This window comes from Columba livia, chromosome 5 (assembly GCF_036013475.1).
Source record: "Columba livia isolate bColLiv1 breed racing homer chromosome 5, bColLiv1.pat.W.v2, whole genome shotgun sequence".
Classification (NCBI taxonomy): domain Eukaryota; kingdom Metazoa; phylum Chordata; class Aves; order Columbiformes; family Columbidae; genus Columba; species Columba livia.
Window position 1 is genome coordinate 55164875 of NC_088606.1, and position 24491 is coordinate 55189365.

Genomic DNA, 24491 nt, shown 5'->3' on the forward strand with positions numbered 1-24491 from the left:
CCTTCATAGGTGTAAAGCTTTTTAAATGTTAAAGTGTCGGTGTTAGTAATAGATCAATATCAATATGGTGTAATTGTAAATTACAATTGTATAATCTTCTTAAGTATACAGGTCTATATGAATGAGGTCATTTGATGAGTTCACCTTCGGAAAGGAAATGCATCTATTCATCATGTTTTCATTCATAACTTGATTTATGTCATAACCTCTCTAGCTCATATATTCAAGCATTAATTTCTGACAGGAGGATGTAGCTCACAACTGTTTGTCATCTGCAAAGTGTTGTGCTGATGGAAGAAACTTTAATGTATTTTTTTACTTGTCTCTCAGAAATAGAACCCACCCAATCTAGAATATTATAGCTTTACATCACAACACAGAGGCTGGTGTTTTAGGTGAGAGAAACATCCTGCTGTATTTGTAGGAAATTACACTTTTTGTGGAGGGCAAAGGTGTTTGTGAGTAACTATGTTATGCTCTTTTGCTCTAGATCACCAGTTTGTATATAGGTGATGTTAGCAATGATCAAAATTATTATCTGTATTCTCTTCAGTACCCTAGATAAAATTATTTTGCAGTTGTTATTCTGTCTCTGCATAGCCAAAATTCTACAATAAATGGGCAAACTGAATGAAGACTGAATGGGCATAACATCTTGGTCAATTTCTTCTCCTTGCATGCGTTCCCGAGGAACAGAATTAACATACATTGAGCAGCCAGGTGTTCTGTAAATGTAGAACATCATAATTCCAGGCTATCCATAAAGTGACTTTCACAGACATTAAATTCATACAGTTAGTTTAAAAGGAATACCCCTCGTTTTCATTAAATTTCTTTTGAGCAGATTTTTTCGGCAAGACTTTTTTTTTTTTTTTTTTTACAAATCAGCAGCTTTAATAAGGTAATAAGGTTAAAAAGCAATTGTGGACAGCATTAGCAATAACAAACTTATTTCAAATTTGACTAGAAATAAAAATACTAATGCGTTAATAACATAGATACTGGAATTCTTCCTGCATATTATGATGCCTGGAATTAATTAAATAATATCACTACCATAGTATCTATTTTGTTTATATAGTAAGGTGTTTTTTTTTCCTTTCTAAAATCCAATTGATTCAAAAGATCAAACCAAACCAGAAAAATTCTACCTAATCTGCAATGCACAATTTAACCTAGTGCAGAATTTTCTGTCAAGCCTAAAATATTTCTAAGTATTTGGGTGACTGTCATGAAGAGGGCAAAATTTCAACTGTGAAAATGGCTTTAAAGAAAAATTATTATAGGTTGGCAACTTGGCAAGTTATCGTAAGTTGTGTATATGGCTTCTAGGCAGAATTGTCAGATGGAACCTCATTTTGGAAGGGGGGTCACTCTTTTGCCCAAGTCATGTGATAAGCACACCAGAATAATTTTAATTTCTGTGTTATCAGGAAGACAAGCTGGATGCAGACTAGAAAAGACTGGTCAAGTTTGCTGATAGAAAAATAAATCTGTGAATTCATCAGCTACTTTCCTGTTTATTCAGAGAGGCATCTGCACTCTAGGAATTTTTGTCTTAAGACATCAATAACATTGATAAAATGGCTCTGTGTCCCAGGGGGAAGGAACTCATAGCCTCTAAGAGTCCCTCAAAGCATTTGGTTTGGTCCAGGCTGTTCCTTAGACCTGGTGTAATGCTTAAGCCAAAGTGATAGAACTTCTTGCAGTACGATCGGTTGTACTCATTGCTGTTGCTCTGAAGTGGGTTTACACTTTTCAGCAACAGAGTGCAATATCTGTTTTCTTTCTCAATGCTGCACTATCATGTCAACACTTACTGTACCTCTGGACAGACATGAATCAGTACTCAGCTTAGCGTGTTTCAGAACAGGTGTGTAAACTTTGCTCAAGTGACTTAGCACTCTGGTTTTCCTCTCTCCCTTTTATTCGGTAAATATTCCATCACATACATAGATGAATGTCCTGGAAATCATTAGGTGTTTCCACAATTCCCTTGGGTTAAATCTGGTGGTGGATGTATGTCATCTTTATTTAGGTAGGTCTCAGCTAAACCGAACAGATCATTTTGCCCAGCTCAGAGCTGGGTATAATTTACTAGGCTTGGCTAGAAGTGAAAACTGCAGTTCTAAGCCATGCTGTTTGGTTACACTTAGATCTAAAATGTACAGACCAAGGTCCCAGTGTATTTAGAGTTACATGAGTCAGATGACTAGTTAAATTACAATAGTGAAGTGGTGAAAAACACTTTTTTCCTCTTTGAAGGACTGTCGTTTAGGGTAGCCTGTTTGATTCTTTTCTTTTATCCTCTTATTATTTTTTTGTCCCTTCCTTCATGAGCAAACCTTTAAGCCTCAATTAATTGCACAAAGTTTCCCTGAGTTCCCCTCAGTCTCCACATAGTCATCAATATTGCTAAAGAAGAATTCAGAGGTGCCTGCAATTTTCCTGATTAAGGCAATTTCATACTCCTTTAAGGGAGTGTAGGAATTTCTTTCCAGAAAGACAAATTCCAGAAGGTAGGTTGGGCAATTTTGAGATAGGTGCTGTGGTAGCGACCACTTTTCTACTTAATAAAACTAAACTCCCAGAAGGTGAGTGCTTTCTGACCTTTCCCAGACAGATCCTTTCAAAGCAGATTTGAAGAAGCACCTGCTCACACCGTTTACACTGGAAGTAAAGACAGTAGTGCTGTCATTAAAATGCATCAATGACGTGTGTTGTCTGGTTATGAGATAGTAAATTCAAAGAATGCTGTGTTGACATGACAGAGAGGAAAAAAATTCTCATTTGTGTGGTACCTAAATGAGGGCACAATCCTGTATCCTTTATGCCCTTGTAACTACTAAGGAGTTCACTGGAATTTGTGAGAGCACACAGTATGCAACATAACATGCTACGAGGGCTGTACAGATCATAGGTGAAAAAAAGATACTGTAGTTGGGCAATTTGACCGAAAAAAAAGATTGTGTTTCTCCCCCCCCACCCCCCGCCCCCATTTATGTTATGCAGCACTTTCTGTAATATAAGATACCTTTAAACTACATTGTGTATTATCATTAAAAAACCCACACTGGCTAGCAGTGTTTTCAAACTTTCACTCCCTTTTGATATCAGGCATTGCTTTCCACTGAGTCCTTTGTGTATTCTGAATGTCTGGAAGCCAAAATATTTTGTTTTAACTCCCACTCTATAGTATTTCCCAGCTGTGTACTTATATGGTGTAATAAAAGGATTTAACAAATGGGAAATAGCAGCTGCATTTGGAAATTCCCTTTGTGCTCCCTTTTCATTTGACAGATTCAGCAATGTGTAACAACTGTAATACACAACTGTAACGTCAGACCTGTAATGACTTACACTGTGAGTATCGTATCACCAGCCAATTTGATGTTACAGTGGGAGAAAATAAACCAACCAAAAGATTTCTGTAATTTCATGTTGCTGAGCTGAAAAGATCGTATGTATATTTCTGATTGCAACTTAATATAAAAATAACTGGACATATGGGTACTTACTGCTGCCTGTAGTTCTACTAGAAAATAAAATCTGTTTTAGGCTAAGGACGCATCTGTTTGCTGCAGTAAACTGTAGGGAAGAGGGCAAAGTGGTAGTGAGGAAAGTGTCCTGTTTTCTCCCATGAACAGTGAATACAGGCAAGATATACCATCAAATGTTTAGATTGTATCCAAAACCTGGCTCTTGGGGCCACAGGCTGAGAGTGGATGAGGGGGAAAACCAACACTTACTTTTGCTAGATTTAGTAGTAAACTGAATTGTTGTATCACAAGAATATGTTTAGTAGTAAATATGTAAGTAAACAGAGAATCATCATTCATGCTCTGTTCACTGGAGAATCAGGAATGGTCCTCATCTTCATAGAGAGCCCTGAACAGCTTGTGAGATAAATTATGAAGGTTTTTTATTTTTGCTCTGAAGTATCAGGAGAAAGCAGTGCCAACAGCAAGATGGAAAATCAGATGGACAAATGCCCTGATCTTCCTTGAGGAATGGGATGGTGTATTCTCATGCCTGTAAGGGTTAGGCGTGGGCCTTGTGAATGATACATTTGAGCAGCTTTAACCCAATCCAATCTGGAATCTTCCTCCAAATTGCAGAATTCCCCCACTCGCCTGCACCCCCACAGCAGTAAAAAACAGTTCCCATCCCTGATTCCAATATAAAAATCTGGTAATAGAGAGGGTTTGTGAAGAGCTTGCAGGTGCTGTGCCGATCGCCGTGGGTGCTGATGGGTCTCTGTGGTGGTCACTGTACTCTTTTCTTCTCCCACCGATGTTCCTCCCCTGCCCAGCACCTCAGAAGGTACATAGAGTGTGCGTGCACTAGATGAGGGCATCCACACCAACGTGCTCTACTGTTGTTTGGAATGATTCAGTGAGGGGCTGTTACAGGGAACCACAGCAGCAAGTTAAGTCTAAAGGATGGGTGTTATTTCTCTGCGACTGAGGAAAGACAAACAGATATACAAATACAAGTTAATTACTTTCAAATATATGCTACGTTTCCCCATACATTTTGTAACATCGTTCAGAGAGAGCCTGGATTTAGAAATGAAATGTATCTCATTGGATTTTATCTCAAATGGCAACATTGAGATGTATTTCATAATTATGTCAAGTCTCTGTCTTTTGTTGACTTCTTGCCAAAAGAGTGAAAGGCATGCTACCTTTCCACTGTGTCTGCACGTATGTCTCAGTGGTGCTGATAGCAGGTTTGTATATACAGCAGGAAAAGTGAAGATGTCTTAATGGCACATGTATTTGTACCTTTTAAAATAATTTTAAATCGCAAAGTATCAAATTTAACTTTATGTAGCTTTAGCAAAACTACTGGCATCAGAGAGGCAGAAATAAGTGGTATCCTGACGGTCTTAATGTTTCAGTGCTTACTGTCTCTACATAAAAGAAGCACAATCCTGTCGCTCCCCCATCCTTGCTGTTAACTTCTCTTGTGGAAAGTTCTTCCCTTTAAGGAAAATAAACTCAGGTTTTTAGTAAAGATCATTAAAAACATTTACACATGCTAAACACTGTGAATTTGCTGTTATATAAATTCACGGCTTCAAATTCCCAAAAGTTATAGATACAATTACATGTTTCGAAATTTTATTTTTATTCGTTTACAGGCTAGATATGAGCATATAAAATGCATCAAATATGAATGCCCTAAACTCTGGCAATTCTGTCTCTGCTAAATTGCTCATGCAGCTGTTACTTATGAGTAGAAATCTGAGTTTTGTGATGATCGAAAGCAATTCTACCATGCTTGTGACATTATTTCTGCATGCCAGGTAGTGCATCAGAATTTTCATCTAACTAAAGAGATAAACACCTTCATATGTAATTCCATGAGTACAAAGTTTTGGCTGAAACTAAAGGGTGTATGAAAAAGCAGATGATATGATATTTTATTTTTTCCATAAAATAGACTTCTTTGAGAAATTTGTTACAGAAAAGATAGACTTGTTTTTTTGTTTTGTTTTCCCCCAAGCATGTTGTTTTGATTCAAAAAGCATTTGGGTATGTGCTTAACTTGATTTTATTAGGACTACCAGCAGTTATAATGTTAAGCACAGGTCTAAAGGTTTGAAAGATCAAGGACTTAGATTTACTAGCTCTAGCATAAAAGATGTTTACATTTCATATTAAAAATAAGACGACAATTCCCTAAAAATGTGCAGGATAATGTGCCTACTAGGGGCAGTGAAATACAAAATTGACTTTATTTTAAGAAGAATCAAATAGTTGTTCTTTTTGGCATTCCTGTTATAATTCTATTATTTTCATTTTGATGCTGTACAATTTCTTTTTTCCCAAATGCACTGTTTATTTTAAACCTTTCCCTATATTCTAGGGTGAACTGTGTTTAAATAGAATTAATCATCACCTGAATTCTTCCCCAAAGCCCCATAGTTTATGTTTTCTAAACCTGTGGTAATCTTATTTCTTTCTCTTATTTTAACATTTACTATTTTTTATAAAGCAATTTCTGAAAAGTTTTTAATTCACTTATGTATATTGACATGAATTTTTTCAAAAGTAGAAGCATTAACACGCTCTAAATTGTTACATTTTTTTCCTTGGGCAAGAAGGAATCAGGTATGCATGCTGATTAACACACTCCAGTCATTAACATGTGATTATGTGGGCTGCATATTGAGCACCTGCCAAAAGATAAAATCCAGCACTTTACTACATCTGTGCAAGGACTTCTTGCATTTCTTTTGTACTTTGACAGCTCAAGAAAAAACAGACTTTGGTATCTTTGTTCAGCATAATAAAACTGTGTACATAAAATGTCTTCATGAAGAAAGGAGAGATACTACATGTATTTGTTTTAATCTTTGAGGCCATGAAAAATCCAGTGACTGAGACTTACGGAGCACCAAGTGTAATATGAATCTCCTAATGTACTGTATCACTGACATTCATATACAGTTTACAGCATTCCTGCATGTTTATAAGGATTATCTGCTCTGGGATTCAGCCAATGTTATTGTAATTCACAACAGTTTTATGTGATACCTTTATGTCTCATAAATGTCTTGTTTTTATTTCAATCTTCCAAATGTTTCATCAGTGTTTACCTTAAAGAAATACAAGTACTCTCTGCAGCAGGATGGTTTCCTGCGTGTATTCCTCTGCAAATGCTAAAAGGGAAACATAAAGCATGTAATACATATCATGTAACTATATACAGAGAAGGACTTCGATGTGCATTTGATACTGCTAAAAGCATAAATACAGATTTTATTTTGATATTTACAATAGATCCAGTTATAAGTTGGACAACTAAGACGATCTAATAGGAAGAATTTGGATATATACAAAGCGATCCGGAATATCCAAGCTACACAATCCTTGTTTTGTTTGGCAGCTTCTGACAAGCATACATCACAAAATATGTGTCTTTGTTTACCAAAAAGGTAAACAGTGATAATCAGCTGGAACTGTTCAAAATACATCTTCAGTTTCAGTTTAGATGAAAATATAAATCTAAATAATAATTCTGTAAATAGTTCTTCTGTTACTTTCTCATTAATAAGGGCATTAACCAAAGTCCAGGGCATGAAGTCTCAATATTATTGTGATTTATTGCCAAACATAAACACAGGGAGTTAGGACATACAGTATTTGGTAATTCCTTAGTTAAGAAAATCCTTAGCATCTAACTCTTACAAAAGCACACATGAGTTTATGTGTATCATTTGTGAGGTGACTGCCATATAGACGTTATTGGTCATTGGATTTAACAGTTTTGAGGTGATTTTCTATTCTGCAATGGAGCAAAGTACCAGTCATCATTTTTCATAGACTTGCTCATTTGTAAAGACAAAGTTTAAATCACAGTTGAAAAATTCTAACCTTCTGAAATCTCTCTACCCAAAAGTTGGTGTACCTAGATTCATTTGGTTTTCTCCAACAACAGAGAATGAAGGTGTTGCTGCAATTAAGTGGTCATATTTTAAATCAAACAAAAAAGTCCCTGCATATTCCTTCCAAACAGATATCCAGTCTTACAGTGACCTATTCATAAGGCTATATTTGTATCATGTATACCTGATTATTAAGTCTCTTTTTTTTCCCCCAACCCCAATCTCGATTTAGTGTATTATTTCTTGGGTTAGAGCCAGCGCTTACTGTTGTATTGTTTCTTCTTCAGGTTTTTAGAGGTGTATAAAAGGTGAAATACAAAATTACAAGCCTTTTACAGGTTGTATTCAGCCAGTGAAAGATAAGTTTTATTCAGCTTAAATGCTGAGTTAAAGACTTGAGGTTTTATTCCATTACTTGCCATTTGCCCTCCCACTAGCATCATTTGCTGAGACTTTACAAATTATGTTCTCTCAAAAGCTCATAGCAGTCATTCTCAAGGCTTGGATTTAAACAAATCTGTCTTAATAAAACTTCTTTTTTTTTTTTGATTGGATGAGAATTGGAAATGATCACTTAGATTTTTAATTTCTCTTATTTCTATTTAATTAAATTCCTCAACATGGGAAACCATATTTAATGTAGTGATTGGAAATGATTTTGTAAACATTTGCTTTCATTATATGTTAACTCCAGACTAGTTCCAAGTGCCAGCATGCCTCTAGTACTTGGAATCAAAACCACTCTGGATATCCAACTTTCCTGGGGTGTTTACATGTGTCCCATTCAATGCAGAGACAGATAAATATCCCTTTATAACAGAAAAGCCTCATCCACATGGAAATAAGCAATTCAGCTAACACATTTTATGTTAATAATATTTACTTTCTACTTCTTGGCCATTCATCCTGTGATTTCAGTTGAACTCTTACAGAAAGCATCTTCTAGCTGGCTATTGAGTAGGTTTGCAGTCGTCAACTTTCAATCAAACTTGACAGTAGTTATTCTTAAATTGCTAACTAACACTGTGACCCTGATTTTGTACAGCCCACAGTTTCAGTCCTGAGTTTTCCTTTTTGCTCACATTCAGAGAGTATCGCTCTTTGAGAGAGAATCTCTGTTCTATACATGAAACATAACATAAATGAACTTTGACATCTCTTTATTAAAATCCACAGCCTCATGCATTCCCCTCTTCTAAGGCTCCTGACCAGGAGCCTGTCCTTAGCCCATACAAGGATCCCAAAGTGAGATCTCTCCCAATCCAGATCTCCAGTCATGACCATGGAGTCCCCTAACCAAGGTGTTGCTTTTCAGGTCCCAAATGCAACCCCCATAGATAGTACTTTGACCATTCAGAGGAAGGAGCAAGACTGTTGAATCTCATTTTTAGCCTACAATCTTTCACTGATAGAACTGTCATTTTGTGTGTGTTTGCTCTATTTTGGAAGTGAAAGGGCTTCATAAAAGTTGACACAAGTTGGATTGTGATTCAGCTTGCAGATATTGCTATAATCAGTAGCTTCCTGATCTGAAAAATACTGGGTCAACTTTCAATACCTTTATTTACATCACTTACATCAGTACTCCTGCATTTATACTGTTAAAACTAGTGGGATCACTGATGGGAAAACGAGCTACTTAAACTGTTAGAATCTAAATACATTTTTACACTAACAAGAAAATTATTATTTGTTCAATCCCCTTTCAACTAGAACATCTAAGAAAGTATAAAGATTTTCTTTCCTTTGTACAGAAACTAGGCAGGTCTCTTTTTAAAGAATTTTATGAGTGTAACTTGGGAAATCTAGTGAATATACATGCTGAAAAAACATTTTCTCAGTCTAAGTGGCATGCTGAAGTACCTATATGTATTATCTCAGTGGAAGAGTTTAAAGGGAATTATTATGGAGTGTGAAGAAAGTACCATATATGTAGTGACAAAGTGTCTCCGTCTTTATTTGTATCAAGCCGTTGTTTGTAATTATTCAGAGTTGTTTCTGCCATTAGCAAAACTATCCCTGAACCATTCACAGCAGCTCTAACAGGAATGGCCAAGAGGCCATGCATTGTCTGCACCAGGCAGCCTGGAGAGCTGATAAGGCTCAGCACACTGTTGGGCGACCATACATATCCAAAGCAAACTTGGGGAGTGGTTAAAGAAGTGCATTGCCCCTCTAACAGGAGGAAGGCCACGGATAGACCTAGGAAAGCTTTTACCATATTGCACTGGAAATCTTAATGTTGTTTTCCCATTTACATATGAGTGGAGGGATAGGTAGATATTTTAGGGATAAGTAAAAGTGTGATTTCATGCACGGGCTACCTGTCTCTGAGTAAGCCGTGTATAGTAATTTAGTATTCATGCCTTGCTAACTTATGGTTTTCTGTCTTTTGTGCACTTATCTATTTTCTGCCATTTTCTTCACTTTGAAATCTAATCCTTAAATTTTAATGGCTGTGTATAGGTATTTAATCTGTTATAATAGGGACATTTTGTCAAAACACTAAGCACAGTGAGTTGAATGATCTGTAATAAAATTTTGTCTGTGCTAATGGGATGACAAGGAAAAGTACACAGAAAAAATGCCCTTTATTTACCTTGATATTAAAAACCAGCATTTCAAAAATAGACTCAGTTCTGTCCCTGATGAATAGTAAGCAGCTGGAATAGTGGTCCAGACTGAGTTCCTCTCTCCAGCTACTGGGCAGTAAGATTTTCTGATTTATTCATCTTGGCAAATAACTGCCTCTTCAACTAAGAACATTTTTATATTTGACACAGTAAGGTGAAGAAGAAAGCTTAACGTGTAAAATCATCATGTGTTTCCTTAAGCAGTCAGATTATAGGCTAGTCTGGAAATGCCACCATTGTGGAAGGCAAAAATCCCTGTGCAATCCCCTTGTGTATTCTGGTATAGGCATAAACGGCTCTACAATTATTCAGTAGTAGTGTGAAAGTGTGAGGATAGTCTAATAAAAGTATGGTGGGATCCTGAGCAACCTGCACCAGATATCACTTTGGAGCAAACTGAGGAGAAACCCACTTTGCTATCATCTGTATTAAGCAATACTTTTACCTAACACTTTATGTTAGAACAAAATTAAAAGAATTTACAAACATAGCTTTTTCTTAAGTTTCTTCTCTTCTAAGCACTCCATTGTTATTGGAAGTAAAATATGCTGACACTTGATTAATATGTCAATATTGTTTTATTTATTGACTGGAAATTGAATTAACTCCAATACAGTGAAGATTAAAAATGTGTAGGGTTTACTATGACTGAATTTCACCACTGTTAGATGAAGGAGCGTGCTCCGTGTAAGTCTTTTGTCCGTAGACTAAAAGTTTGCTATTTATCTTATTATAAAATATTTTCCTTTTCCCCCTTCCTTATATGGATATCACTGAAATCAGTAAGAAGAGCACACATTGAAAAATGCCCTTTCACAGGGACTGTCACGTACTGAAGATATTATTACAAGTTTAGACTGAAAGTGCCATTTTACAGAAATACATGAATTTTAAACCTGAGAATTCAGGTTTGTGTCATAGTTGTCTTGGGTATTATGTAGCTACTGGATGAATTTGGGCACCAAACAGTGTTGAAGTACGTTAAGTGGACAGTCATATCAGTCATATTCTCTTGCTCATTTTCTTAGTATTAGCAGTTACGCTGAGAGAAGTTGGCTTACATGGAGAATTTTCGTCAGTGTAGCTGGATTTTGCAAAATGAAAACATTTAAGTTGATCTTGGCTAGGCATTTTGCTTGTCTTTACCTCTTCTTCCATGCACTTGGAAAAAGCATGAAAAATACCTTTAATAGTAGCCTTTCTTTCTTCTCTTCCAGTCAAATGAAGTGGGGCTTCCTCGTTCTGTAAAAGGTGGCTTTATAAAGCTTCTCAAGGACAGAGTCTCTTTCGTTATTGAATCCTCCCCTATTCAAAAGAACCAGGTTCCCCTTTCTTAACCATGGATTTATTTTCTTGTTCCATGGTGAGAAGCATAGTGGTCCTTTTCCATTCTGCACTCCAGATTTTCTAATGAGAGTGTCTCATGCATTAAAGCAAGAGGACCAACAAACAACTTGTGGAGATGATACACCTCTTCTCTCAGACAACACACGTTATCCACTAGTCTCTTTTCAGATACCTGTGCCTAAAGGTTGTATTTCCAGTTGCATTAAGAAGGTATCTGCAAGCCATTTGTGAATGTCAATGCAAATGAATTTTTCAGAGCCAGACCTGCACCTGATGTCTGTGATAGTTGCGCTTTTGGCCATGCAGTAGATGAGATGTTGGAACGCAAATGTGAAATGCATTGGTCCGCAGAAGTTTATAAAGTCCACCAAACAAATTAAAATCCTTCATACATTTTTTGCAACCTTTATTTGATTTTCAACAAACTGAACACTGCAGTAACAACTTCCCTTCAAATACATTTGAGACACCTTTCTAGAGAAAATATAACAGAAATGCTTCCCTTGCCCCATTTTTTTTTTGATCTGTCTAGTTTGCCATGAATGTGAGGTCAGTATCACCTGTTCATACGGCTGGAATGAAAAAGAAAGCTGCCAACAGCAGATACATAGGAGTGCAAATATCTATTTTGATTGCATAGCTATAAAATCTGTTCTCAAGCCTTTTCAATGGTTCATTTTAGCTACACTTGATTTGTAGATGATTCACAAATTTATCTAGAATCATACAATGCATGGGAATGGGTTTTGTTGCTTGTAGATTATTGTACATGCAGCTGATTTAGATTTTTCTAGCTGAGTTCTGCTGTTATTAGATAAGGTATTCACACTGCACTGGTCTACAGTTTTTCCATTTGCCCATTTAATCCCTTGAATGCCTTTCAGTTTGTGCAGTTCTCCTGCTGAAACCTCAGCCACTCTTTTTAACCATTTCTGATTCCAGAAAAAGATGGGGCCTGGAAAGTCATCCTTGTTGAGCTTCTCAGAGTGCCAATTCAGATAACACACTGCAAGTGTGTTAACTGTTTAGTGACTCCAATACTATAGCTGTAGGGCCAAACAGGACCAAAAATACTAGGGATACCTTTTATTCTTCTACTTTTATTCTATATTTTAATTATACACAAAACTGCCAGTACAAAACACTCTATTAGTTGTACAGGTCCTCATTCCTGCAAAGGCTGCCATTCTGCCTCCATTCCATAAATGTACATAATTTGCATGGAGTTCAAACTTGTCTCATCTTCGTTATGGACACTGTAGTCTATTGGGCATGAAAATGAAGTGTGGATGTACTGCCTAACGAAGGCAGAACTTGGATGGTCTTTCATTAGCATCAAAGGAAAGTTGTGCTGGACTATGTGTTCATCCAGATGGGGGAGAGGACAGGTTATCAGGAGGAAGAACATTCAGTCATTTCTACTTGCTCCACAGATTAGCCTTATCGTCTTGTTTCCGGTCTAAACAATAGGTTTAGTGTTCATGCTGAGAGCATGAAAAACCGTGCATTGAACCTGACGGATAAGCTTCATGTACTGGAAGAGGATGTTTTCTTGAGAGTAAACTCCTTTAAAATTAATAAGTTGCTCTTATACTGCATTCCTCAGAGGTGAAAATGCCATGTTATTTAGTATTAACAAACACTATACACTATAGTATATACGTTATAGTATTAGTATGTTTTTATCTTCATTGAGGAAATGTATTCTAGAAATTCAAGTTAAATATTTGGAAAATATTAGAAGATGCTTTTTTCGTTTCCATTGTAGCTTAGACTAAATTTTAAGAAAAATGCAAAGTAGCGTTCAGAAACAACTGAAGATCAGAAAGCCTTCCTTTTCTAAAGGCAACTAAAGAAATTCAGCTCTGTACCTGGTCTCTTTAAGCTATTGTTATCCTTTGTGATGTTTGATTCTTTAATCAATACAAATGGGTGGAATGAAAGATTCTTTAATGTTTGATAGATGAAAAAAATGAACGTAAAGTTTTTGTTCCATGTAACCTCTGTTTCTGTCTGTGCTTAGAAAACCTCTGTCATTCCTCCTACGTTGACAGGGGTGCTGCCAGTGCTGAGATGCAATAGCGTTTTCTTCTAGTTTCCTGTCTTAGTGAATAAATAAGTTTTCAACATCACTAGCAAACGTTTCTTCCTTCTCCAATGGCAATAGCGGTGCTGTCTTGATCAGAAACTGCTGTGATTCTGTGACAATTTGTCAGCACCACCTTCTATGCAATCCACAACCACACTTGCTCATTTTTAGTGTTGCTCCTTCTGTTACATTGCACAGCTACTTAATCCTTTCAAGACTGAAGCAAAGATTTATGTCTGGTGGTCCTGATGGTTACTGTTCTCTAGTTCATCTTTCTTCAGACCTTGTTTCTCCTGGAACATTTCCCAATACGAGTTTATTTGGTTCTTTATAGATGGGTATTTTCAGCTCATAGAATAGCAGGAATATTATTGTTTCTGGGGAACACTATGTATTGGGAGAATGATCTTTGAAAAACTATTAATTCATCTCTTAATTCTTCAATATATTGACACTATCATTATTGCTCTTTAATGTATAAAAAAATCTGGTTTATGGCATCTGATATACATGCTGACATTTCTGGGCATACCACAAACAAAAAACTCTATTTTTTTCTTTACTCCCATTTTTTAGCACTCATAGTATTATTAAAATTATAATAAAATAATAATTTTAGGAAAAGGAAGTGTGTGAGAAATTCCCGTGGTTGAGTTTTTGAGGGCAAACTGAAGAATTTGTCCTCTTTTTACCTGAAAGAGTGAAAGAAGAGATGCAGCAAATATTGCATCTGTGGTTGGGAGAATGAGGAGTCTGAGCCACGGAAGTTCATGAAGGAGATGATGGGTGATATCACAAAACTTAGGAGAATTGACATTACTTGTTGCTTTTTGATGCCTTTTTTTTTAAAAAAAAAACAACTTATTGCTCAAATATGTCTGTTATCTATTGACAAGGTGATGAAGCCTTTTTACTTCTCTTTCTGTGTTTTTGACTATGTAACACTTTCTCTGAGATGTCTAGTCTCAGTACCTACATATCAGCATACATGACTTGTTCTGCCTTAGCCTTGTTTCCTTGTTCATTCTTGTTAGCTTGGAAAATAATTTTTCCTTTTTTATATTAGAAGCATTATAACCTTTATTCTTTAAGCAAAGGGTTTAATTTAAAGAGCAGTGAATGGGTAGAGAAAAACGGTAAGTTTGTTTAACTGTGATGTAGATTCCTTGATCCACAGTCATTATTGGCCTAAATATTTTTCTAGTTTTTAAGTTATGTTGTTTTCCGATAGCTGATGTTCTATCCACTGATAATTTATTGTTGCCTGAATTTTCTCTCTCAGTGCTACATGTATTGCCCTTATTTAAGAAACTAAGGAAAACTGTAAAAGCTTAACACATTCTTTGAAAAAGTGTTGAAGTGGCTTGATTCTGACAAGGAAAATCCTTGATGAGGAGTACCTCAGGCATGAAGTATGATCATTAGAAGCATGGAGAGGACTGGCCTCAAGGAAAAAAGAGCCTTTGTCAAGCACTGAAACTGAGAAATTCAATGCATAATGCTCATTTTAGAGACTGCAGGATATGTATAGACTTGTTAGTATTACAGACTAATTAATAATGCTTTCAACTTCCACCTGTTTGAGATCCTTCTGACGTAAGAGAATAGCCTATGTTTTCATATTGTATTGTTTCTTTGCAGGAGTCAGAGAGTAATAAGTTATGTTCCCTATATTCCTTCCGAAATACCTCTACCTCACCAAACAAGCCCGACGAAGGAGGTCGTGACCGCAGTGAGCTAATGACCAGTGTTAATTTTGGAACTCCAGAACGCCGCAAAGGAAGCCTTGCAGATGTGGTGGACACACTGAAGCAGAAGAAACTAGAAGAAATGACCAGGACTGAGCAAGAAGGTATGTTTTGGATAAGACTGATCCAGTTTCCTCAGCCCCAAACCCTACAATTTTTATGGCATAAAGAATGTGTTGGTTATCAAGCGCCAGAAAATTGAGTAATTGGCAAAGACTAGGATAAAGTTGTTCACAGTTTACTATGGCAGTGGTAGTTTGAAATTCATTAGAGATTTTAGCCAAATATGACAGTTTCTAAACTTTCTAAATTGTGTTGATTGTTTGTGAGTCAAAGCAAGGGTGTTGATTTAGGTGAAAACTCAACTCTTCCTTGAAAGGTTATGATGAATTCTGAACTGGTTGTAGAGTTGTGAGGGATATTCTTCAGTGGTATTTGTTCTTTTATTTTAAAAGATAAATATTTGTTTTAAACTATTAGAATGAATAAAATATGAGCTGGTTTGTTTTGCCTTGAAAATTATCATCTTTCACCACCTTAATGACCCAGCCTCTTAGGCTAGAAGAGTGGGAAAAAGTTGTAAGTGTAAAGAGTACCTATCTGCCCAGTATATCTAGAAATGTGGCTAAAGAAATAATTTGTTTACAGTTTGCTTAGATATTGTTACAAGTGCTAAAATAGAGAGGTAAAAAAGAGGACAGATCTTTGAGCTCTAACACAGTTTATGTATTCAGTCCTTATTCAGAGATTTGCATCGCCTTCGCTAAGATTTTTGGCCTTGACAGGGACTAAACAGAATTGGTGAATGAGTTTATCAGTATATTTGTGCACGTGGTCAGGGTGCACCAGGCAAGTCTTTGCTCATGTCAAGTAGAGTTAAATCCTGGTTGCTTCTGCATCAATACCTTTTAGTCTATGCGCTCATACTTGAGTTTGAATCAGGGAAGATGTGGGACCAGGAGGCTCTGAAATAGATAAAGAGGAGGGGGGCATCTGTGTAGATTCTGCTAGTTATTTTACCAGTGTTGTTTTCTGGCATTCAAAATAACCCAGGAAGAATATTTGTGTCATAGTAGAACTACAAGGCAGTAGAACTTTGTGATTTCTTTTTTCTCTGAAATATGAATGAGTTCAGAATGATTTTACCTCCTCAGTTTCATGGTATGGTCACAGTGCACTTCAGACACTGAGCATTAGGATCCCTTGGTTCCATATAGCAATGTAGATTTCAATTAAGACTGGTGCTGATAAAATAATATTTTTAAATATGGAATAAAATCACGTAGGAATGGAAGCAGGCTTTCAGATTTCTTAGTGTAATTATGAAATGCCAGCACATAGATGAATGTGTTCTATAGGTGTCCTTTCTGAAGCTGGTGAAACATCTCTAAAGAGAGAATGTCCCAGATTCTTTACTACCATCTGTCTGTTTTCAGCTGTAAAGATCACTCTTTTAAAAATTGCTTTCTTAGATTTGGTGGTTAGACTAGGAAAACTATTTTAAATGTTACTTTGGCAAAGTTGTTTTTTTACAGTCAGTAACAGTCGTTCGACACTCCATGCTAATCAAAGGTCTTGGCTCATACTTTGCTGCGGGAGTATGCAAGTTGCTGTTGGTTATAGTGACACCAGAAATAAGACTTTTCCAGGAGTATACTGAATGGTGTGCTAATAAAAATGTGCATCAAAAAGTTTAAGCATAGTATCTTACTGTAACGATTCAAGCATTTCATAGCTTATTTTTGGATGAATTCTCGAGAGTTTTCTGCAATTCCTCTGTATTAGTATACCCTAGTTGATTTAAGAGAAGTATGTGCACAGCAGAGAGATCCCTCTCACTGAGTCTGAGCCTTCCATGCTATGTGTTCTCACCAGCTGAGAAATGAAGGTCATTTCTGGTCTATAAAATAATCTTACCTTTTATGAATCATGTTATACTGGAAAGCTATTCCAAAGTCTGCCTGTAAGTTCAAAGGTAATTGACTGTATCTTCATGTTAAGTTCTTTTCAATCCATCCAGCATTTTCTGTAGAAATAAAGGTCTCTTCCACTTTACAGAAAATAATTAATGAACATCTGACTGCTACCATATATGACTAACACAGAAAAATCATTAATAGACTAGAAATTCTTTAGGATATTACATTTAGGAAGTTAAATGGTTTTGAACTTCTGGGTAGACTAGAAGCACCAAAATTCTTCTGACAGGTTTGAACAGATATTTCAGTATTCAGAGGTTTCTCTGAGTTAAAAAGAAGTAAGCTCTCCATAATTGTTTGATTTGAATAAAATAACACTTAAAAATAATTACTATTTTAAGACTCTGATCTTTGTTGTGACTGTGGGTGCTGCAACTGACTCAGTGCAGAGTCAGTTGGAGAAATTAGATCTGAGATTGTGAAAATGTTTTGCTATCTTATAGTTTCTTATAAACAACCTAATTAATAGCCTAATCACACATGTACCATACATGATGCTCTTTAACATCTGACATTTAAAATATTTTTCTGTGGAGTTCTTAAAATGGTGTGCAGTCAATCCTCAATGCAGTTGAGGAGCTCTCTGTGTAGTAAGTTCTGATCTGTCACAAAATTGCTTACCCAAAGTGAAAAACACCTGCTGATTTTGGGAACAAATAGACAGAATAATATAATAGCTCTAATGAATGTAATGGGGAAAAGACCTGTATTTCTGCTGTATTCTACTGTGTGAAATCTGTGGGGCTTGAAATATTGCATGACTCCTTCAAATAAATTAATAGTACATGTTAGCAACTTTTATGGGGAGGAGCTCCATGGCCGTTGAAATAGCTGTGGGAACTGGGCTAACGCACAGTCATAGGTCAAGTTAATTGTAGAGGTAGAAGTTGAATAAAAAACCCAAGAATTGCAGTCATCTGCTGCAGGTCTGTGAGTACAACAAGAAGTCTCTTTTAATGCTATTATAGTAACTTACTAGTCCATCTATAGGTTCTGGATTTGAGTAATATGAGTTGCTGGTGTCAAGTACTTAAATATTTTGTGGTATACCTTAGGTGTCTGTTATGCTTGTGTATGCCACTTGTAGTCTCCATTGTACCTCGTAATATTTGGAAAGAAATATATACTGAAATACTTTATCGTGCCTAAATAGATGTATTTAATCAGAGTCCTTTGGCTTCTGAAAATCAGTTGTCTAATGAGAATTTCATCTGAGCAGCTGTGACTGAGGAGGTCAACAGGCATTGCCTAAGAGAATATGGCCCAGCTGGTTAAATCTGGTTGTTGTAGTGATTTAAATGGTCAAGTGCTGCTTGTAATCCAGGACCGTCTGTTTGTAAAGGAAAGAGTGAGTGCTTCAGCATAATGTACAGCTGTTTTAATCTCTCTTTAATAATAATACTTCAGCCAGTGTCATGTCTTGTGTATAATACCGAGAACATGCGCACCTCATGCAGGACTGATTATATCTTAGATAAGTTTTTAGTATTATTTGTAGTTTGAAAAACATCACCAGTTTTGCAGGATAAACAACATTTTTTTACTTTGTGGTCCAATATTTGCATACTTTGCACACTGAAGCATTCCTGTGTCTTAATTTGTAATGATTTGGAAATGAGAAAATTGATGAGAAAATTGTAACTGGGGGCGGGGGGGTGGGAAACAAAGAATGCTACAAATATTTAGAGTCAATTTGAGTATGTAAAGACTTTGCTGACATGTGTTCTCATAAGACAGAAGAGGTCAGAAATGAACAGGTGTCTAATATAATCAACAACTCTAGACTCTAGGGCTTCTTGAATAACTTTAATATATTCATCTTCTTAGTTCTTCTGTGAGCAGAAGTATTGTTTTACTGGCTGTTTTTTTTTTTTTTTTTCCTGTGGAAGTATCCTCTAGTACAATCAAGTGTTAAATCTCTTTACAGCTCAAATGAAGTGTTTGTGTTAGGTAGTATCAGACTGCTTCTTTCCCTTTCTATCCCCCTCTAGTAAAAGACCTTTCTTCCAGATTATTGCTTACATTACTTTTTTGTGAGACAGATTTACATCGCCTGGGCCGCCTGAATTCTAGGCTGAGAATTGGCTTCCAGACAACTATTCTACTGTACTTCATCATAAGCCTCTAGGAGCAATAATTAGTAGCACGCATCTTGTCTGTAGCTAGGAGAGCAGATTTCCCCCTTTCAGATCTGGAATGCTAGGTTGGCAGGTCAGCTGGCACTTCTGAGCTGGAAACTGGGCATGCCATTTCTGCTAAGTGCTAAGCCCTCATTACTTAGGTCCTGGATTCCTAATTCACTTTTGACCTTGATTCTGAGCGATGTATACAGTATCATTTTTCAGCCAAGCACGGTTCAGAAATCTAGCACAAGCTTTTTATAAACTGCTTCCCATTCTTGTTTCCTCCTTGAAGACCATAGTTGAACATTCAGAGATCAAAGATTTTTATGTATGCGTGTTGGAATAATGAACATCTATATAAAGAGTAGTATATTCATAAATTTCCATCTATTCTCTGTCATGTGCACCTGTTTGTACTCTCTCTCTATGGGTGGATATATGTAACTCATAGTGATATGTAATATGTCTAAAGATATCTAAATTAAAAATTAAGGATACACATGTATTATTCATTTTATATGCAATAGGGAAAACCTTACTACACTACTGGGTAGTGCTAGTTTTTCTGATTTTATATTTTGTTGTTTTATTTTCTTCAGCTTCATTAGTTAACAATAATTGAAGGCTTTCTTTTATATTGCCTTAAAATAGATTAACTCTTCCCCTATAAGATTTTCTTTCATGCTGGTAAGGACAGTACACTGAACTATTGCACACACAAATGTTGACTTCACTGGGAAATAAAGAAACTTAAGCTTTCACAGCTTTCACATGCTGTGTTTTATAACTGGACTCTGATAAACCATTTTGGTTGTAATTTTATGCAGTTTTCGTTTTTTTTTTTTTTTTTTTAGTGAATCTGTATGTACTATATTGTATTAAATGACTGGAGAGTTTTGGTTTTGTATTATTTGTTTTTAGCTGCCCACAGCTGAGAACAAACAGAGTTGAGGCATATACACTTTTTTTTTGGTATAGTTTTAAGCACAACCTTTGAGGACCTTACATGTTAAGAGTTCTCTTTTGTGGGTCAGGTCTAGAAGTGAACTACTGATCATCTGTGGTCAAGGAATATTTCTGAATGTTTTTCAGAAGTTTTACTGAAATGTAATTGAAGTTATCTATCTTGTGGTGTGCTCTGTACCCACACTTTTCGCTGATGAAGGCATGATCCCTGGTTGTCCTAAGACACCTGGCTTTTACGGACCCCGGTTCTTTACTCTACATATTTTGATGGCTATAGATATGGTATTCTCTTTCAAGGCTTTAAAAATGTTTCTGAGATTTGGTATTAGGATTATCCAAACTAATTGTTAAAAATTACTTAGTATTACTGTTTTGTCTTTTGTGACAGCTATAGAATTTGTAAATGGTAACTGGGGTTCCTCTCAGCTAGACACAAGCTCTTTGTGAAAAAACCCACCTATTGCAAAATTCTTTCATCATCTTTGAAAAACCATGCCGCATCTGCTAGGTACAGCTCTCATTGTGTTTCCCTTTTCTTCTTCTTAAAAATGGTTTTTGATAAGCAAATTCAAAATCAGTTAATGTGTACAGTTAATTTAATAGATATTTTTTGCTCGCTTTTTGTTAGAAGCTGTATATGGCAGTGTCTAGACTGAGGAATTTTTCTGCTAAACTCCAAACATGCTTCCAAAATCAAAACACAAAAGCCCCAAAGTCCACACAATAAATAGATGACTCAGATCAAATTAGAGGAGAGGTATGAGATGCATTTTCCTAAACCTTCTTGAATGACCTACCTCTTTGCTATATAATTAAACACAACTCACTGTATCTCTTTCATCCAATGATCTCGGTAAAATCACATGGTCACTCCTTTTTTCTTGCAATTTGTTACTGCTTTAGAAAAATATATTCTTCTATTTAGAGAAGTTTTCTAGATCATAACATTTCTAGTAGTTCACTCGTTGAAATGTACGGTGAATTCTTATGTCTTAATGTGTTCAATTAAAGTAATTTAGGACTTTTTAGGAACATTACCACAAAGCAAGTGGTTTCTAGGGTTATTTTCTTGGTAACTAAAAGAATATGCAGCCTAGTTTCTTTATATCTAATGTAGTTGATTTTTCTATCAAAAATCCTTTCTTGTCTGAAGCACAAATATAATAACTTTAATGAACTTGTTTTAATGACACTTAGAATGCAATATATGTTTTGGATTTTGGAATGCAATATATGTTTCTGGATTAAATGCTATCCCACAATTTCTGTTTAAGAAACTGGCACATGTTGTCATCTTTCCATCTTATGTTTGCATTTATAATCTGGCTGTCTGCACTACAATCTTGTCCAGTGTTGTAAAATTTGAGCATCTAGTCAGTACTCACAGGTCCTGTGTGGATTACAGTGTAGTAACTCTTCAGCATTTCTCAGTATGTCTCATGCTACATTTGAAAGTTTCCCCTCAGTTTTCTTTATTCTGAAGTTTGTTCAGGGCACAGAAATGGGGAACAGTACAGGCTTTTACAAAGGTATCATGAAGAACGAGATCTATATGAATAAGTCAATAGATTGTGGAGACCATCTTTTTTGCTAAAAGGTTTTCATGTCCCTTCAGTTCTGAGCTCTAATTCAGGATTATCAACAACTATGCAGTAAGTATGATGGTAGCAGTTTTCATTATAAGATCTGCTGGAATGTGAACAGAAATAGCCACAAGAGGACCTGTCAGATGAAAATACACCTTGGTTACTGTCAGGCAGTTACCTAGATGCAGGATCTGTGGAATTTTATGGAGCTTATGCTTTTCTGGAGGCTCTTTTTCCCAGTGCAGGTTGTTTTCTTGTTGAAGCTTTGTACCTCTGCATCTCTACAAAATTATTGCTTTTGTTAATAAACAGAGATGATCGTAACTCGAATCCTCATGTGGGGAGAGTCTGAAATTCCGGTCTCAATTCTGAAGACTGGGACATTCCTTCTAGCTATAACTCTTTAAAATATTTTTGGATAGATGTTTACTTTCACCATTTTGAGATGCTTGCATTACAGGGAGGAAATGTTTTTATTCAGCCCTGTGCATTTGAGATTAGTAAAATCCTTTTCATCAGAACAAATGAGCTTTCAGCTTTTCCTCATTGTCTCTGAACTTGAGCTGTAGGCAGGGACAGGTGAAACTGAAACAGGCTTCACCAAGCCAACATCTACTGACGATTCCAACAAGTTCCTCCCCAGTGACTATCGTTTTCCAATGTCTTACCTTTCCGGGTCATCTCATCTTTTTCTTTAATCCCACTGTACCTCTCAATTCTGATATTGTCCACTGCCGGATACAATTTAATTTATTTTTTATTGTGTGATAGATTGTCTACATGCTTCCATTTGATATAATTGTCTGCACTACGCTCCTCTACATTTTTGTCTTCTTTTTAGACATCGTATAATATCTGCTACCTTTACACTATTTGTATGTTATTGGTTTTAGGAAAATATTCTTCATATTAAAAAAGCATGTCTAAAACAACAGCTTTTTACTTACAGCAGTAAGAAATGCAAGTTCGGTGTGAATGGGTAAAACAGACACTGGTCTCTGTGCTCAAGAATGTGAGTAAATAGCTGTAAAAATATGGAGAGTTGCTTCAGTTGGTAGCAGAAATGCAAACTCAGATTTTGTTGGTTTCTGATGTACATAAACATATGACATAAACAACGTGATGATCAGATCAGATTGAGATACATTTTGTAGTCATCAGGTTAATAATAGGGACTAGACTACAATAGTTTCCTTCCTAAAATTGCTGTCAGTATAAAAATACGAGGGAAAGATAGGCTTGAATGTGGCTGATCTTGTATGCCATTGTATTTTCCGAGTTCTGTAGGGTGAATGACCTCAGATTTCTTTGGTGATGAACTTTAGTTTTAGTTGGTCTTATTTGCTTTGCCCTTCCTGCTGTTTTGCAACGGGGCCTAAAAGTGCTTTAAGTGCTTGTGACTGGGGTAATGAATGAAAATATCTTTCCAGCACTGAGAGTATTGCATTAGACTGAATAGTCACCTTACTTGTAAAAGCACTATTAGAGAGGGGCAGCTGTAAGTAAGGATAACAATTTGTGTCCAGTGCTTATTTACTGAAAACTGTAAATGTATTATTTATTGAGAGCTCTCCAGACAGTGCTTGTCAGAATAAAAATGTCAACTCTAAGCAAAATGTTATAATACATAATAAAAATGCTAGGTACGCACTTTAGAGGTACAGCTAATTAGATCTGCTTTTCTTAAAGAAATGACAGTAAAAATGCTCAGCAGCGTATACATTTTAAATGCTGATATATTCCTTATATTTCTAGATAGTATTTGGTTTAGATACCTTATCATTACTTAAAAATAATTTTGACAACTTTATTTGGTTGCCACAAGAGAGAAGGAGCCATTCGCTGCCTGGCTGTGGGAGCTTTGGGCTGTCTTGTTTTTCTAACGGAGAGAGCAGCTACCCTCATCCTCGGTGTCTGAGTCTGAAACTCCAAGATGCCACTTCTTTTGTGAAGGAAAACCTGCCTCCAGTGGAAACAACAAACAATTATTAAGATTAGTCTTCAGCCGTGCTAATTAGCCCCAAATAAATATTACGTTAAGGAGACTAAATACATTCAACATCAGTATTACTTTTGTGTATTATTAAATACAAATAAGAATTAGGGAAAAATATAGTTCATTTTTTCCATTTAGAATACTACTTTATAAAGTATTTTTTAGACATTTTTATTTTCCCTGAAATTTGTAGTGGGTAGAATTTGAGCTTAAAGAATTTGGAAATCTCCTAGAGTGTTTTATGATCTGAAGGAGGAAATTGAATTTTTAATTTATCCATTTTACAAAGAACTGCTCTGTTCAGTATCATAAAATTTAGGATGTCATAATGAAAAACAACTTTCTTCTTTCAAGTATATAAGCCAATACAAGAAAGAGCCTTACTGTGTTTACTTCAGTGACAAACTGTCTGTGTTCTCCTGCACTCAGTTTGCTGTTGGTTTCATAGAGCCAGAGAATCCCAGAATGGCTGAGGTGGGAAGGCATCACTTGCGATCATCTCATCCAACCCACCTGCTTAGAGCAGTATTGCCCAGAACAGGTTGCTCAGGCCTGTGTCCCATCGTTTTTTGAGTATCTCCAAGGCTGGAAACTCCACAACCTGTTCTGTGTTTGGTCATCCTCGCAA

The 24491-nt window shown here is 36.1% G+C and overlaps 1 protein-coding gene across 17 annotated transcripts in view; it reads left to right on the plus strand.

The window, feature by feature from the left end:
* The window catches only part of SOX6 (SRY-box transcription factor 6), a 384531-nt gene that overhangs the window by 144876 nt on the left and 215164 nt on the right, over positions 1–24491 (plus strand). For all 17 annotated transcript variants that reach the window (XM_065066134.1, XM_065066139.1, XM_065066137.1 and 14 more), the window contains one exon: positions 15107–15317. In XM_065066134.1, coding sequence (XP_064922206.1) covers positions 15107–15317 — 211 coding nt within the window. The remainder of the gene's footprint in view (positions 1–15106; positions 15318–24491) is intronic.